This window comes from Aureobasidium namibiae (assembly GCF_000721765.1).
Source record: "Aureobasidium namibiae CBS 147.97 unplaced genomic scaffold scaffold_4, whole genome shotgun sequence".
Taxonomy (NCBI): domain Eukaryota; kingdom Fungi; phylum Ascomycota; class Dothideomycetes; order Dothideales; family Saccotheciaceae; genus Aureobasidium; species Aureobasidium namibiae.
Genome location: NW_013581205.1, coordinates 426,376 through 441,310, shown reverse-complemented (window position 1 = coordinate 441,310; position 14,935 = coordinate 426,376). Strand labels below are relative to the sequence as shown.

The 14,935-nt window shown below is 51.2% G+C and overlaps 6 protein-coding genes across 6 annotated transcripts; all 6 read right to left on the bottom strand.

Moving 5' to 3' along the window:
* Nucleotides 1–212: 212 nt before the first annotated feature.
* On the bottom strand, nt 213–1,816 carry M436DRAFT_14405 (uncharacterized protein; the record flags this gene model as incomplete). The annotated part of the gene is made up of 2 exons (XM_013573923.1): nt 213–1,551; nt 1,599–1,816. Coding segments are annotated over 2 exons (1,557 nt in total), but the record flags the coding sequence as incomplete, so codon positions are not given.
* Nucleotides 1,817–5,356: 3,540 nt separating this feature from the next.
* On the bottom strand, nt 5,357–6,555 carry M436DRAFT_70862 (tetrapyrrole biosynthesis, porphobilinogen synthase; the record flags this gene model as incomplete). Its single annotated transcript, XM_013574300.1, has 2 exons — nt 5,357–5,681; nt 5,741–6,555. 2 exons carry the CDS (start codon nt 6,553–6,555, stop codon nt 5,357–5,359), a joined length of 1,140 nt encoding a protein of 379 aa, XP_013429754.1.
* Nucleotides 6,556–7,299: 744 nt separating this feature from the next.
* Nucleotides 7,300–7,863, bottom strand: M436DRAFT_41855 (uncharacterized protein; the record flags this gene model as incomplete). The annotated part of the gene is made up of 1 exon (XM_013574145.1): nt 7,300–7,863. One exon carries the CDS (start codon nt 7,861–7,863, stop codon nt 7,300–7,302), a length of 564 nt encoding a protein of 187 aa, XP_013429599.1.
* Nucleotides 7,864–9,878: 2,015 nt separating this feature from the next.
* M436DRAFT_41331 (PLP-dependent transferase) lies at nt 9,879–11,146 on the bottom strand (the record flags this gene model as incomplete). The annotated part of the gene is made up of 3 exons (XM_013574052.1): nt 9,879–10,333; nt 10,383–11,008; nt 11,058–11,146. 3 exons carry the CDS (start codon nt 11,144–11,146, stop codon nt 9,879–9,881), a joined length of 1,170 nt encoding a protein of 389 aa, XP_013429506.1.
* A 684-nt stretch (nt 11,147–11,830) lies between these two features.
* Nucleotides 11,831–13,318, bottom strand: M436DRAFT_70859 (aspartate aminotransferase; the record flags this gene model as incomplete). Its single annotated transcript, XM_013574299.1, has 3 exons — nt 11,831–11,907; nt 11,959–12,964; nt 13,070–13,318. The coding sequence occupies 3 exons, from the start codon at nt 13,316–13,318 to the stop codon at nt 11,831–11,833; spliced, it is 1,332 nt and encodes a 443-aa protein (XP_013429753.1).
* A 432-nt stretch (nt 13,319–13,750) lies between these two features.
* M436DRAFT_61761 (syntaxin) lies at nt 13,751–14,903 on the bottom strand (the record flags this gene model as incomplete). The annotated part of the gene is made up of 3 exons (XM_013574212.1): nt 13,751–13,991; nt 14,046–14,731; nt 14,784–14,903. 3 exons carry the CDS (start codon nt 14,901–14,903, stop codon nt 13,751–13,753), a joined length of 1,047 nt encoding a protein of 348 aa, XP_013429666.1.
* Between the last annotated feature and the right edge of the window lie 32 nt (nt 14,904–14,935).

The following is a 14,935-nucleotide window of genomic DNA, read 5'->3' as shown; positions in this document are numbered from 1 at the left end:
TGGCTCGGTATACGCTCGAACTTGACTGCTGAGCTGTTGCTGTGTCGGCTGACAGAGCCAAAACTGACACGTTCGCCTTGGAGTCTGATGGCGGGCGTGAACTGCTCTGGTTGCTCCATCACTGGAGACATGGGTTGGATGTCAAGTTTGGGGCCTAGAGTGGTAATTGTCATCTTTCTCTCCGTAGGTCCAGAAGGTGTTTGTTCAATCAGTGATCCTTGAGTTTGAGCACCGACTGCTGTGATGGTCATGCGTCGTCCTTGATCGGCCAGGGTATCCTGCTGTTCTTCCATCCTCAAGACTACATCGACTGCTTTCTCGTCTTCGACAATTTTTGGGTGGCGCCGAGCGAAGTACTGGGCATACTTGTATAGTGAGTAGTAGCAGCTGCCAACATTGATGAACGTGAGCACGATCTTGTATGGCATGTAATAGAGATAGAGACACGTAGATCCAACTCTTTCCCTCTTCAACCTCAGATGGAGCTCGTTGAAGATGATGGCGTTGAGGAAATACAACATAAATGTGCCCGCAAACAAATAACCGAAAAACTCCGGGCGTACGATGATTGAGATAGGAAGTACGAATGGCGTAAAGAGGTACAACAGTGTCTCGTAGACTTCTTGAAACACGAAAAGTTTGGCTCCTATCTCCCAGAAGCCGAGTCTCCAGGAACCCAGGATGTAGGCCATGTTATAGTACATACCGTTAACGAAGAAGAAATTCCAGCGATAGAAGCGTTGTTTGAAGATGGTCATCTCACCGAAACCTCCTCGTGCGCCGCCAGAGCTGAAAAAGACAGCATTCGGTGTTTCGGTCTCGATGAAGACCGAGGTACACATCGTGATTCTGGAGCCAAGCTGTCTAGCCACATGACCAAAGAACCAGTCCTCGGAGACACTGAAGCCTGGGTGTTTGTAGAACGTCTGAATCAGAAACTCACGGTCCCAGAGCGAGATAGCGCCGTGAGGAAAGGTTGCGCTGCCCATGTATCCAGCCAAGGCTCGTTGAATGCCACTGATCTTGTACTCCAAATCTTGAGCCTGTTGACACAAAGTACCTCGAGATGATTCTGGTCCCACAGATTTGATCGTATACCCTATACATTTGATCATCGGCGTCATTCTGTCGCTGACAATGGGGAAATTCGGAGGGAGAGCGCAATCATCGTCGATGAGGAGGACGTTCTTGAAGCCTTTTGCAGCGTAACATCCCACAAACTGTGCGACGATTTTCGAGCCGACGGGAGACCAGACATGGTTGACTCCGTAGGGACGACATACTAATTCAGTATCATCAAGCGGGGTTGGACTGTTACCGTTGGCGATGACGAAGATGTGTGAAGGCGGAAAGATCTTCAAGGCTGCCTCTAGAGTAGGACCAATGATATTGGCGCTCTTGTAACAGGGTATCATGAGCGCTGTGTTGTGGACACCGGGTGTTCGGTTGGGATCAATGTTGTCAATATCAACAGGCATGGGCGGGTCTTTTTCGAAGAAGACAAGCAGCGGAGTCCAAGCGTAGAGGAAAGCAATACCGATGGTGACGGCCCTGTACGCATCAGAAACCCAGAGCTTCGTAGTAGATGGACAACATACCATGTTCCAGGGACGGCGAACTTGTGTTTGAACACCCAGTACAACCAGTAAACGGCACCTTTCCACAAGGGTACTCCAACGAGGACAAAGTATACGAAGGCGACAAGTATGAGATAGAATGTATACTCGAAGAGTCGCATGGCCCATTTGCTTCTTTGTAGTTCGATACCACGCGTTTTAGCTTTCTCGTAGACGTCGTAGATGCTACTCCTTCGTATGGCTTCTTTCACGTCTTCGACCGTATTGAGTACAATAGAAGCAGAGCGCTGCACGATACTCTCTTTGCGAGATCCGCCTGCTGTGGATCGTCGAGATCTTTGTGTGCTTACTCGAGTGACGTTGATATCATTCGAGGGGTTCCTGTTTGACGATCGAAACGGGTTTGGATGGGTTGGACTAGGTTCGTCCACTCGGGACTTCCTTGAAGCGCTGATACCGGAAGATGTGCGTCGCGGTAGTGGATGACCCTGTGTTCCAATAGTATAATCACCAAAGTAATCATTGGTGGTCGCCGGCTTGCGACTTGCCAGAACCTTTCCTTCTGTCACCGTGGACAAGGCGTGTCGTCCCGGATCTGTCTGGCGTGGGCTCAATTGCCTATCCTCTAGACTCGAACCAAAGTTTGGATCCAGACTGGTCTTGCGCAACTCATGTGCAGATGTGGGCGCCGCATTGCGGGCTAGCTCAGCAACAGAGACACTGGCAGAGCGGGCGAGGATACGAGATGTCTCTTCGTGTAGCTGCCGTGCTACCTCACGTACGTCAAATCCATTGTTGCTTTCCTGGGTCGTCTTTTCCTGGTATTGGTTCGGGTGTGTGTTGTAAGGACCAGACGTGAGCGCATTTAGCAAGACCGACGGTATAATAACATCGGTTGTAGGATTGGTAGAGAGGGCCCTGTCTTCTCTTGGTTCATGGATACTTCCTGTTCGTTGACTTGCGAATGTGGAAGTGGTGGATGGACGTCGCACCATCCTTCAAGTGATTAAGCTGGCGTGCAATTCAAATAGCTTGAGTCGTTGAGGCGGATTGCAAGTTCAGTCCCAGTCTCAGAGACAAGAGGGATGTCTGGATGCATCTCGTTCCCAAACTTGACCCAAGCCTCATGATATGGTCATGCTCGGTGATGATGCAAGACCTACACTACGTCCTAGCCCGTCCACAAGAGCATAGTCAGTGACCACATACCAGTCTCCGCAGCGAACCAGAAGGCAAGTCTCTTGGCCATGGTTTTTCCATGATTCCCATCAGATGTGTTGACCGAAATGTCATCTCAAGTCTCTGATTGGCGCGACGATGTCAGGTACACACTACTTCTTCATGCTTGGTTGGTCAAGGTTGATGTCTGCAGGGATGATAGCGAATAATGTGGATGAGGAACCCACTTAGGCCAGCCAAGCAAACACGTCGGTCCCAGCTGGCTGGTTCAGATCTCCAGGAACTGGTCGTTGGTAACGATGTCAAGATCCGAGACGTCGATGTGACTCCTACAGGTAGCGAAAGCTGGAGTTGGCAGTCGATCCCGTGGCGCCCAAAATCGGCCGGTCATATGCACGAACGACATATCGATGCTTTGCGATTCGTGAAAGAAGATCGAGGCTGGGAATGACCAAGATGCATAGCCCTATAAAGGTTAGAAGGAATGATCTGGTCAGGACGGAATGACGTTGGCGTGATTTCGCGGGACTGCCAGTTGGCTCGGAACCATCCACCACCCGAGACACAATATTTCGGCTTTATTATAGAGCATGATATTCGTGTTTCCACAGTCAAATCGACCTTCGTGAGAATAAAGAAAGATTCAACAAGACGAAGGATCGCCAGACCACGATGCCTTGGAGCTTCTGTCAGAACGCGTCCTGTGCGAAGCTCGAGCGGCAGCAAATCGCAGCACACGGCACAAAACGCCAGCAGTAGCCACTTCCAAACTTGAACCGTCTCCATTATCAAGCAACTCGCGGATCATCAGCCATTTTCTCCGGATCAGTCAAACGCACTCAGCGCCATCAGAGAATGTGATGACGACAAAGTTCCGGGCCGTGCTGCCAACCCAGAGGCATTCGTTTACGCTCATGGGTCCTCGATTTCAATACAAGGCAAGAGCATTACTCATCGATACCCGAACAAATGTCTCTAGATTCATCACGAACAAGAGAGACAATACCAGTCTGTCTGCCGAGGTTCCAATACTCGACTGTGTCGCTTTCGTGGCCAGCGGAAGATGCATCTGATTGGCTGCCGGTCCCGTTCTCAGGCAGATGAATGTAGTGGCACTGAAAACAGATACCAGTCATGTCTACGACCTGCGTAAATTTGAAAAGTATGAGGATCGCTATGCTTCAAACAAAGGATTGGCAGGATATCATCACCACGCAGACAATGCTTGTGCAGCGAGCCGCTAACCGTCTGTCTGTTATCGATTCATTGCTAACCCTTCTGTCTGACAAAGACCGGGGCAATAATCCTCCATCACTCCATTGTTGAGACTTAGAGAGGCACTTCCAGGTGCTCGTGCTGGAGATCTCATTGGAACCACTGGCTATGAGACTGAACATCATCCGGAAGACGTTACAATAGAAAACATCTCGTTTTCAAGGTCAATCTGTCCTGGAGTATATGAAAAAGTTCGTTGGTACAACTCTTTCATCTAAGAAGTGTCCTCATCAGAAAAAGCTTGCTGTCGATATGATCGAAGTCCTTCTATTCCACAGCGTCGATCTCGCTCGTCTCTGGTGGAGCATAATCAGAACGGGATGATAAAGACTTGAATGCTAGCTTAACCCAGTGACTTTGTACAATCACCACTCTCTATACCGTGACTTAAGGATAGTAAGCATAGGCGGCTTAAGCTGCTTACTTAGACTCCTGACGTACGAATGAAAACATGCCCACCCTACGCTTCGGCTATATTCGCCCCTCAACGCAACCTGAGGACAACTCCTCTCGAACCAGTCCTCGAAGCCTCTTGAGGTCGAAACCCCGCTCAACGAATCATCCGATGTCGAAGCCACTCTCGAGGATGACGGTGAAAGCTCGTTCGGTCGGTGGGATTGTAGCCTGCATACTGTTCTCGAGAAATCTCCGTATCAAGTAGTAAACCAGGTCCATGGATCCGATGCTACCACCAATATCTCACAAATACCGAGCCACACAATCAGGGAGAATATTTGCATCAGTCACGAGAGTTGGAAATGCCAGGTGCCTTTTCCTAGAGACATGGACCTGGTGCTTGTCCCATAGACTTGTACTAGTAACACAGCTTGTGATCTCTACTTCGTGAAAACTACCTCTTAATCTTTGGCATTGAGGCCGATTGCTCAATGAAGGAGTTTCTTTTTCTTTTTGGACAAGTATGGTCCTGAGAAGTTGAGACTGACGGCATTCTATGTAATCTTTGCTTCTGTGTTAGCTGCTCTCTCTTGAATCTTGGACCATTCAATTCTCTAGTCGCTCAAGCTCGAAGTTCGGCACAACAAAGCGAGACACTATTGTATCAGAGAAGGGAGAAGACTCTGAGTAGAGTTGAGATGCGGGTTCGTGATATTCTTTTTTTTCGGTATCATTAATAAAAAGCGCAACAGCAAGAAGAAAAGGCAAGATCGCTCAGAAGGAACAAGGCTGTCATCCCAGCAAAAAACGCCATCCGAAGAAGAAAGAACTCCTGCCCACCGAAGAAGAAAGAGCAGGGTATGCAGCAAAAAGGGTGAGTCATACAAGCAGGAACAAACCAGTGTTCCTGCTTCTTCAACCTTCATCATCTAGTTCTCCAACCAATCCAAGAAATCAGGAGTAAAGTACGAAACAACAATACTCGCGCCAGCACGAAGAATGCCTTCGGTGGCTTCAAAAGCCATGGTCTTCAAATCAAACACGCCAGCCTTGGCAGCCGCGCAAATCATGGCGTATTCACCGCTGACCTGGTATGCGGCGACAGGCAAGTCCTTGCCAATCTCTTTTGCGTCACTGATAATGTCGAGGTATTGAGAGGCGGGCTTGACCATGATGATATCGGCGCCTTCGTTGATGTCGCGGACGATTGCTCGGCGGGCGAGACCGCGGCCGCCGGGGGGCAGTTGGTAGCATCTGGGAGGTGGAGGATTAGTATGCTAGATTGTAGGATATAAGAAAGGGCGAAAACTTACCTTCTGTCGCCGAACGAGGGTGAGCTGCCAGCAGCATCACGGAAGGGGCCGTACAGACAGCCGCTGAATTTGGCCGAGTAGGACATGAGGACAACCTTGTGTGCGATTCCAGCTTCGATGAGCTTGAGCTTGATGGCGCGGATGCGGCCATCGTTCATGTCGGAAGGAGCAACGCAGTGAGCACCAGCCTCGGCATATGCCATGGCGACATCCGAGATGCGGTCGACGGACAGAGCATTGTTCAAACTGCCGTCCTCGCGCAAGATACCACAGTGACCGTGGCTGGTGTACTCGCACAGACATACGTCTGCAGTAATGAAGAGCGAGGGGAAAGCCTTGCGCAGCAGGCGGATCGAGGCGATGACGGGACCGGTCGGGTCGTCGGCTGAAGTGCCCAGAGCGTCTTTGGCGTCAGGGTGAAGCGGTACACCGAACAGAATGACCGACTTGAGGCCCTTTGCGATCAAAGGGCGGAGGAAGGGGACAATCTTGTTGAGGCCGCGGCGGTATTGTCCAGGCAATGAAGGAATCAGCGTCTCCTCGTCAGGGTTGTCGGTGATGAACAAAGGATAGATGAGCATCGACTTTGTCAACTGGCGCTCAGCCTGCCATGCGCGAGCGAGAGGGTGACTGTAACCGCCGTGAAGCTGACTCGAGATGTCTCCGGTGATGCTGACGCTTGTGGCTGCGGTGCTGGCGTAAGATCGGGCACGAGACATGGTCGAGACCTGTCGCGACATGGGACCGCGTCTGTCGTCGTTGCCGCCATTGCGGTCGCGGTATGTCAGATCGGATACGAGGGATGAGAAGGACATGTTGTGCTATGTCTTGTGGATTGGTGCAGTCGAATTGCTTGTAGGAGAAGAAAGATGTCTTGCGGCGACCGAAATGGTTCGGCAAACGTCACTATTATACTTTTGGATTGAGGCCTTGATCGCGGGGTTGAAGAATCGAGTCAATTGACGGTAGCTATGGCGAAGGGATGGAGAGAGGGTATCGGTATTCGAGGAGAGAAAGGCGAAAGATGATAGAGTGAGAAGGGGTGCAGAAGAAGCTCGCAGTAATTACTTTGTCATCGCATGCATCGAAACCCCTCGTGTCATCGTTCATCTGAATGCCACCGAGCCTCGGCCAATCGCATCATTTGCATTGGTGACGCCGGCAACATCCGCCCTCATGTGGCGCTCCCGTTTGTTGCCAACGTCGAAGCGACTCTAACATCAGACCGTTCTTGCACGACCTGTTGAAATGATCAAGAATCAAAGGCTTACTCGTTGCTGTCCTACGTTCTGCCTGTCGAGGCAACATCTCGACAACAAGCACGTATCAGGACACGAAACATCAAACGGAGAGTGAATTCATGATAGAAGCTGGGAATTTGCTACACAAATATCAATCAACATACATATCCTGGACTCATAATCTCCCCCAGATAGCTATCCTGTCCAACTTTGTCAATTGGCATTTGGTCCCAATACTCCCAGGTCCTCTCTGTGTATCCTCAACACCCTTCACAATCGCATCGAGGTACTCTGCGATTGACTTTATCAGACCATTACTTAGAGAGCAGCAGCGAAACCAAGAGCGGCAATGGCGACACCAAAGGAAGCAACGTTTCCCGCAGTCTGGAGAGCCCCAGCAGCGCCCGAAGAGGTAGAGCTCGATGAAGCAGCAGTGCCGGTGGTGATAGTGTTGGTCGAAGCAGTAGTGGTGACTGCATCACCTCCAACTCTGGAAGTCGCAGTGACAGTGTTGGTGTTCAAGGTGTTGGTGGTGTAAGCAGAGTCGAGAGTCTGGACGACAGTGTTCAGGTAGGTCGATGTGCGTGTATCGAGGGAGTGAGGAAGCGAGGTAGTATCCAAAACAACATTTCTGGTCGTCGAGACCAGGATGTTGGTATCAGTTGATGTGATGACCGAGAGGCGAGAGTTGCCAGTAGAAGTTGAGGCGGCTGCGGAGTCGGTAACAGTGTTTGTGTCGAGTGCGACGCCATTGCTGCTGACAGGTGTGCCGTTCACGCAGGTGACGCCATTGTCATTCTGGTCGTCGCAGGGGCCGTTGTCATCAGCAAAGCCGATGGCAGAAAGAGCTGCGACGGCGAAGATTGTCTGAGTGAAACGCATGATTGGTTCGCTGGAATGTGGCAAGAGTGATGGAGAGTTGAGTGGAAAGAAACGAGAGTGTCTTGGGGGTGTGCAGGAGTAGACAGGAGATCGGTTTGCTGTTTAGTCCTGAACAGCAGGCAGCATGGCTCTTATATGCCCAGCTGGTCTTCTGCTTTGCACATCGCGGTGACCTTCACCTCATAGATCCTGTCTCTCCGGGAACTACACCTGACAACGATCGCCATCATACCGCGGACATTGAGAAGCATAACACTCTGCCAAGGAGGTAGTCCAAGGTGTAGTTCCACCTGTATATCAAATCAATCGGCAATGATGCAATGTCATCGAACACTTGGATCGCGGTCGCCCGCGGCTCAGCGCATGTCAGCGGTAATACCTTGTGAAGTAAACCTACATACATAAAAGAGTCGTGGTGGTGCCCACATGAAAGCTTGGGTGCATATCATGATGCTCGAGGGTTCAGCACGTGGGTCAGGACTAATTCGAACGCTCAATCCCGCAGACAGCACGACTCGACCATACTGGAGGCAAGATAAAATGCGAGCTTGGCTTATGCTGGAAAGAGGCAAAGAAGCATACTCGACTTCGTCCGGCGGTACTCATTTCCAGAGCTCCATAGCAGGGAATAGGCTGTTCGCCAAGGAAGCAGACCGGGAACAACCAACACGCCGAGCACTTGACTGAGCATTGGGGAGCTTCGATCAGAACTGGCTTCTCTGGGAGTTGCCGTTGTTGCTGTTGATGATGGTGATGAAACTACTCTTGATCCACAACGATAAGTCATAGAAAGTGATATTGTAGCCGCATCCATGAACGGTTCCGCGGATACAGCCATTTCCCGAAGAATTTGCAGATACTTCCATGTGCATGTGCGCCGGAGGACAGATATTAATTCCACGCGGCGTGCCACGAGTAGGTGAATAGGATGGAGACCCGCGGAGTGCCGTTACCAGGCCCAGGGCTCAAACTCAATGAACGTTCGGGGCATATCCGCGTGGAATCGGAAAGAAGCATTATGATCCATCAGCAGAAACCAGTTAGTCACATGGATGACATGAATCGCGGAGCTGTACATGATTGGCGATGAAAGATCAGAACCTGGTAGTACAAGGGTGGTGTAAGCACGAGGGAGTGCTTGGGGCAGTAGTGTACCTGTCGAGAAAGCCAGGCTTTAGATCTTATTGGTATCGAGATAGGCAAGAAGTTTTGTCCCCAGAAAGTATGACACAACTATACCTATGAGCCGCTAGATGGTCTGGTAAGTATATGCGTGGTACTGGTGTCAATTGTTTGGCGTCTCTAAGCTTGAACCCAAACAGTCAGCGAACATGCAATGGGAATAACAAACTGGACATCGCTACGAGCAACCATATTGACTGTGTCCTACGTCGAGCATCGAACTGCGGACTTGTCTGTGCACAGATACTTCTGCAGGACTCTAAGTCTTAGCATAGTATGCCCCGAGGAAAACAGTAAGCGGCAAAGCATAATCGACTGGAATCATGTCAGTAGCACGAGACCTGGTACTGTAGGGCATCAACGTCGATCCGCCGTCCTGGTATCGCAACAGAATAACGTCGAAAGCGATTGCGAGGTCAGACCAAGTACGATTCACGAAGAGTAAGTTCTGCACAAGTGGAGCAAGAAGCAGTGCCAGCTGACGTTACTAGCTGGACGTTGACCGGGAATAACAGAAGGCTTGAGGCTCCGCGGGTTGACCTCAAGATTTCCTCATGTACTTGGCGCCGAGACGTACTCAGGAACCCTATATCGTGCTGATCGTGTATTCCCACGTGTCGAAAAGACTGTGAAGTTCCAAGCTGTGGGCCGTACAATTGGCAAGGTGGGCGTGGCTGTACCAAGAACGGAGATGCATTGTCCTTGGTCGATGCTGCTGGGGGTGAGAAGATGAAGCTGGGGTATTGACTAGGTATTGACTACATGAAATCATCGGTTGCCAACAAGAAAAGAACGTTTTTCACAAACATACAATCATCAGACTTTTTGTCTACCTATCTAGAAGAAAGATCCATGGCTGCCTGTGCTTCCGTGATGCCTTCCTTGAGTGCAACAATCGCGCGATCAATGTCATCACGGTTGGGATCAGTGACGCTGACACCCATGTGGCCAAAGCGAATGTACTGAGTGGCAATCTGCTTGTGCAGACCACCAGCAAAGACAACTCCACGCTGCATGAGCTTGGGCAGAACGTCAGGAGGAGTCAAGCCCTTGGGAAGGTAAATGGCAGTCATGCCGTTGGCTTGGTTCTCTGGCTTCTCGGCCAGCTGCTTGAGACCGAGTTCGGTGATAGCCTTCTTGACCTTTTGCGATGCATTGCGGTGAGCAGCGAAGCGGTCGGCCAATGGGACTGATGTGATTTGAGTAAGAGTGGTGTGTAGAGCGTGGACAAGCTGAGGCGAGGGGGTCGCAAAGTATGAGGGCTTGCCAGCTTCGTAGTTTTGCATGACTATGACATGTTAGTTCTGACGACTAGGGACAACAGAGGATGTACATACTGGGCATCCAATTCTTCCACGAGCCAAAGTAGGAGGTGGGAGGGACCTTGCGGCTTTGGAAGGACTTGATGGCACGACCGGAAGCCATGACGATGCTCAGACCAGCTGGGCATCCAATGGCCTTCTGGGAGGCAGTAATGACACAGTCAATGCCCCAGTTGTCGAACTGGATCTCCTCGCTGCCGACACTACAGACACCATCGACAACAACCAGCGTGTCGGGGCTGACCTTGTGGACGAGCTTGCTGAGGGCCTCGATCTCACTGAGGACACCAGTTGACGTATCGACGTGAGTGACAGTGATGAGCTTGTATTTCTTTTCCCTGAGAGCCTTCTCGACCTCGTCCAGCTGAGGGCGATCGCCAATGGGAGCCTTGAGCTGAGTGGCCTTGACACCGTATGTCTCGAAGCAATCGGCGAAGCTGTCGGCAAAGTAGCCAGTGTGCAGGACCAGGACATCATCACCAGGCTCGGCGAGGTTGGCAGCGACTTGGTCCCATCCTAGGGTACCGGAACCCGAGATGACGAAAGGTTGCGATGCGGGGTCCTCGGTCTGGAAGAGCTTGCGGAGCATGGTCAAGGCCTCGCCGAATGTCTTGACAAAGGGTGCGCCGACATGGGACTCGCTGCGATTGTCAGTCAATGCTTAGCATGAAAAGGGTGTGCCTGTAGTACCTGAAGTGGCTCATTGACTGCAGAACCTGGTCATCGAACTCGATGGGACCTGGGATGAGCAGGGCGGGGTGGGGTGGTTGGCTCGACATGTTGGTCTTCTTCTCTTGCTCTTGAGCAGCAGGCACAGGGTTGTACAGGATATCGTCTGGAGGGCTGGATTGGCGCTCGTGGGTGTAGGGTGTGTTCAACTCGACTTGGGGTCTCTGGTTAAGATGTCTAGAGATGAGACTCAAGCGGCTCTGAGCCATGACGGAGGTCCACCGGGTGAGAATGCGGGGGTATGATGTGGACGATTTCGGGTCTCCCGATCGTGATTGGCGACTATGAAAGAGCACGATATGATCCGCTGGACCGCCCTTGATTGAGTATTCCGGTCTTCGTGAGACCGCACGCGCAGTCAATGTGCAAAAGAAAATGCCTGAACTCCAATGGGCGGCAAATCGGACATGGAGAGAGTCAACATCGGCAAGTCGGCCCGCGTCAGGGTTAACTGCCGACTAAAGGGACGACTAAAGCCGTGCATCTTGACAGCGACCAAAACACAGACAAGACACTCATAAACCCCGAACACCCACACATCGTGATCCCGTTCGACAAGACAATCGACCTGTGAAGCGACATTTTGATTCCTTTCCCGAAGGTTCCGTTCTGCAGAGGCACTTCCCACCGAACACCCAATTAATGCACTTACTCCAACCTATGCTATTTTCCTTCATGATTACATGACAGACGCATCTTCTGTTCTGTCCCTTGGTTGGTGACCTCAGACTAATCTATGAGGTTTCGCGAACGACCTTGTCGACAGCCTTGGCGAAGTAGTCGACGTTGTTGGTGTTGAGACCGGCCATACCTACACATGATTAGTACTTTGTCTGTGAGCCAAACTAATGCTAGCACTCACTGATTCTGCCATTCTTGGTCATGTAGACGTGGGCATCGGATCTGATCTTCAACACTTGCTTCTCGGACAAGCCAGTGAAACTGAACATGCCGATCTGGTTGATGATGTGGTCCCAGTTGCCAGGCGTCTGCAGCTCGTCGAGCTTGCCCTTGAGAGCCTTGCGCATCGAGATGATACGACCGCTCATCTCACGAAGGTTCTCCTCCCACTCGGCGAACAGCTTCTCATCGTTGAGAATGACCGACGCAATACGAGCACCATATGCGGGAGGGTTGCTGATCTCGGAACGCTGGAGAATAGCCAACTGACTACCAACACGGGTTGCAGTGTCCTCAGCATTAGAGCCGGGACCAGTAACAAAGTGGAAGCAGCCAGCACGCTCGCCATACAGACCAAGATTCTTTGCGTAACTCTGAGCGACGAACATCTCGAAGCCTTGCTCGACAAAGTAACGAATGGCCCAAGCATCCTTGTTCAAGTCACCGGATGCGAAACCTTGGTATGCGCAATCGAAGAAGGGGAATTGAGACTTGCTCTTCATGAGCGAGGCGATCTCCTTCCACTGGTCTTGAGTAGGGTCAACACCTGTGGGGTTGTGAGCGCAAGCGTGCAGTAGGATGACGCTGCTTTCCGGAGCCTGCTCTATCGTCTGAACCATTCCCTTAAAGTCAAGACCCTTGGTCTCGGCAGAGAAGTATGGGTAGTTCTTGATGGGAAGCTTGACATTGGAGAAGATCTGGTTGTGGTTTGCCCATGTAGGGTTGGAAACATAAATGGTCTTGGCCCCGGAGGTCGAGGGGTTGTAGAACTTGGCCAGGAAAGCAGCGCCCAAGTGGACGGCTCCAGTGCCTGAGATGGTCTGCAGGGCGACAGCGCGCTTCTCCTTGAGAGCAGGCGAGTCAGCACCAAAGATTAGCTTCTGCGAAGCGGTGGTGAAGTCGGCAAGACCTGCGATGGGAAGGTATTCGTGATTGAGATTGGGGTCCTGGCGAAGGAGGTCATCGGCCTAGATAGCGAATTTGATTAGCCCCTCGTTACCACAAACAAATGTTTCCCTTGAATATCTGTATAGATCCAGCTGGTGAGACATGAGATATCTATGTATGCGCACCTTCTTCACAACGGGTAGCACCCAGGGTTTTGCATTGTTGTCTCTGTAGGCTCCAATACCAAGGTCGACCTTGCTTGAATCAGTGTCGCGGCGGAAAGCGGCCATCAATCCGAACAAGGGATCTTCAGGTGCCTGGGGTACAATATCTGCTCCGAAAGATGAGGCCATGGTTGTGTCTGTATGGGATATGTGGGATGTGATTTGTTGAAGGCGAGATTGAGGGTCTGAAGGAGTCAAAGACGAAACCATTTTCGTCTCGTACGCAGGCACACCACCGGCGGGGTACCTATTCTATCAAGTAATCCGAGAAACGCGGGCAGGAACCGACGCCAAGTTTGTGCGAACTCAGGCTGAAGATAGAAATAGAAATCGGCTGAACTGAGCGCTTGATGCTTCTATAACAGAACGAGATGAAGGAAACAGGGACAGACAAAGACTGTCGGTATCGTCTACATCATGCCAATATGTGCTTGTACTCTATCGACAACCTCGGTGTCCCCACGTCCTCGTGCTCGCCATGGCGCTCCGACGTCCCGAGGCTGATCGGTTCGCATGAGCATCATCGAGCGTGCGGTCTTAACCCGCTTTTCTAGCCAAACGCCGATCGCCCAGCGAATGGCTTGACTGCCATTTCAGATTACTTCCTCGAGTGACTGCATGTGAACATGGATGGTCCAAGTCCTAGAATATCAGATCCCACACGACGAGGAAGGCACAGAATGCACACGTGCTGTGGAATAGAACTCTTGCACCGCTGGTACGCTCACTCGCACGCTTGAGTTCTTTGTTTCCCCTTCCGACATTTTCTGTCGTGAAGAAGGAATCTTGTACCAGTTGCTCGATATGCTCGTTTTGCTCCGTCAGGTTGGTGACGAGCGTTGACTGAAGCTCGGAGATTTCGATCAGAGACCGCTCCGCCGTGCTGTATTTCATGTTAGCTGTTGCTTCGAGAGACTGACAGCTGTAATTTACTCACCGGACCTGGTCCAGCGTGTCCTGGTAATGCTTCATCATGTCTTGGTTCTCCTGCGCAAAGAGCTCCATCTGTTCTTGACTCAACTGTGGCACTTCCCTCTCCTGTCCCTGCGCGACTGTATTTTCCGAGTCTGACACAGTATCGAGGCTCTGGGAGTAGGCCATGCTGCTGTTCTTCGCTTTGTATAGCACACTCTTGCTCTTTTCGACCTCACGCTGTATTCTGATCTCCATCATTGTGCTTTGAAGAGTACCGGCTTCTCTGAGCTTGGCCTGAAGAAACCACACAATACTCTCTCGATGTGCGTTGAGCATCTTCTGCTTGGCCTCTTCGACCTCTTCTTCAGCGCTCTTCGCAGTGACAGCTCCACCAGCTGCCCATCTTCCAATCGCGCCTAAGCCACCCTGGTTGCGTTTGCGGAGCGCAATGTGAGACGCCGTGTCCTGCCTGATCTGTTCGGTCTGGCTGATACGTTCTACAGCGGCATGCAGCTGTCGCAGTACTGTCTTTGCTTCGGCATCGATGGAAGCTCTTTCTGTATCGGACAGATGTCGTTGTGTTGCATCCTGAGTAGATTTGTGGTCGGAAGAGTTCTGTCGTTGTGGTCGTCGAGGTGCAGGAGCGGTGGATAGATATGAAGGTCTGACAGCCCGAAGGTATGCAGTAAGATCTGCTATACGAGCATTCTATGGTCAAGTCAGACACTGCGTGTGCCATGCTGAAAGAATCCTAACATACAATGCTGTAGGCTTCTTTCAGAAACTCGTCAAGTCGGTCGATCGAGTAGCGATGTAATGTGGCCGGAGGCGCATTGTGAGATTTCAGCGCCGTGTTGAACACTGCCGTGATGTCGGCCATGATGTGCTAGATTTTGTTGATCCGATTGTTGA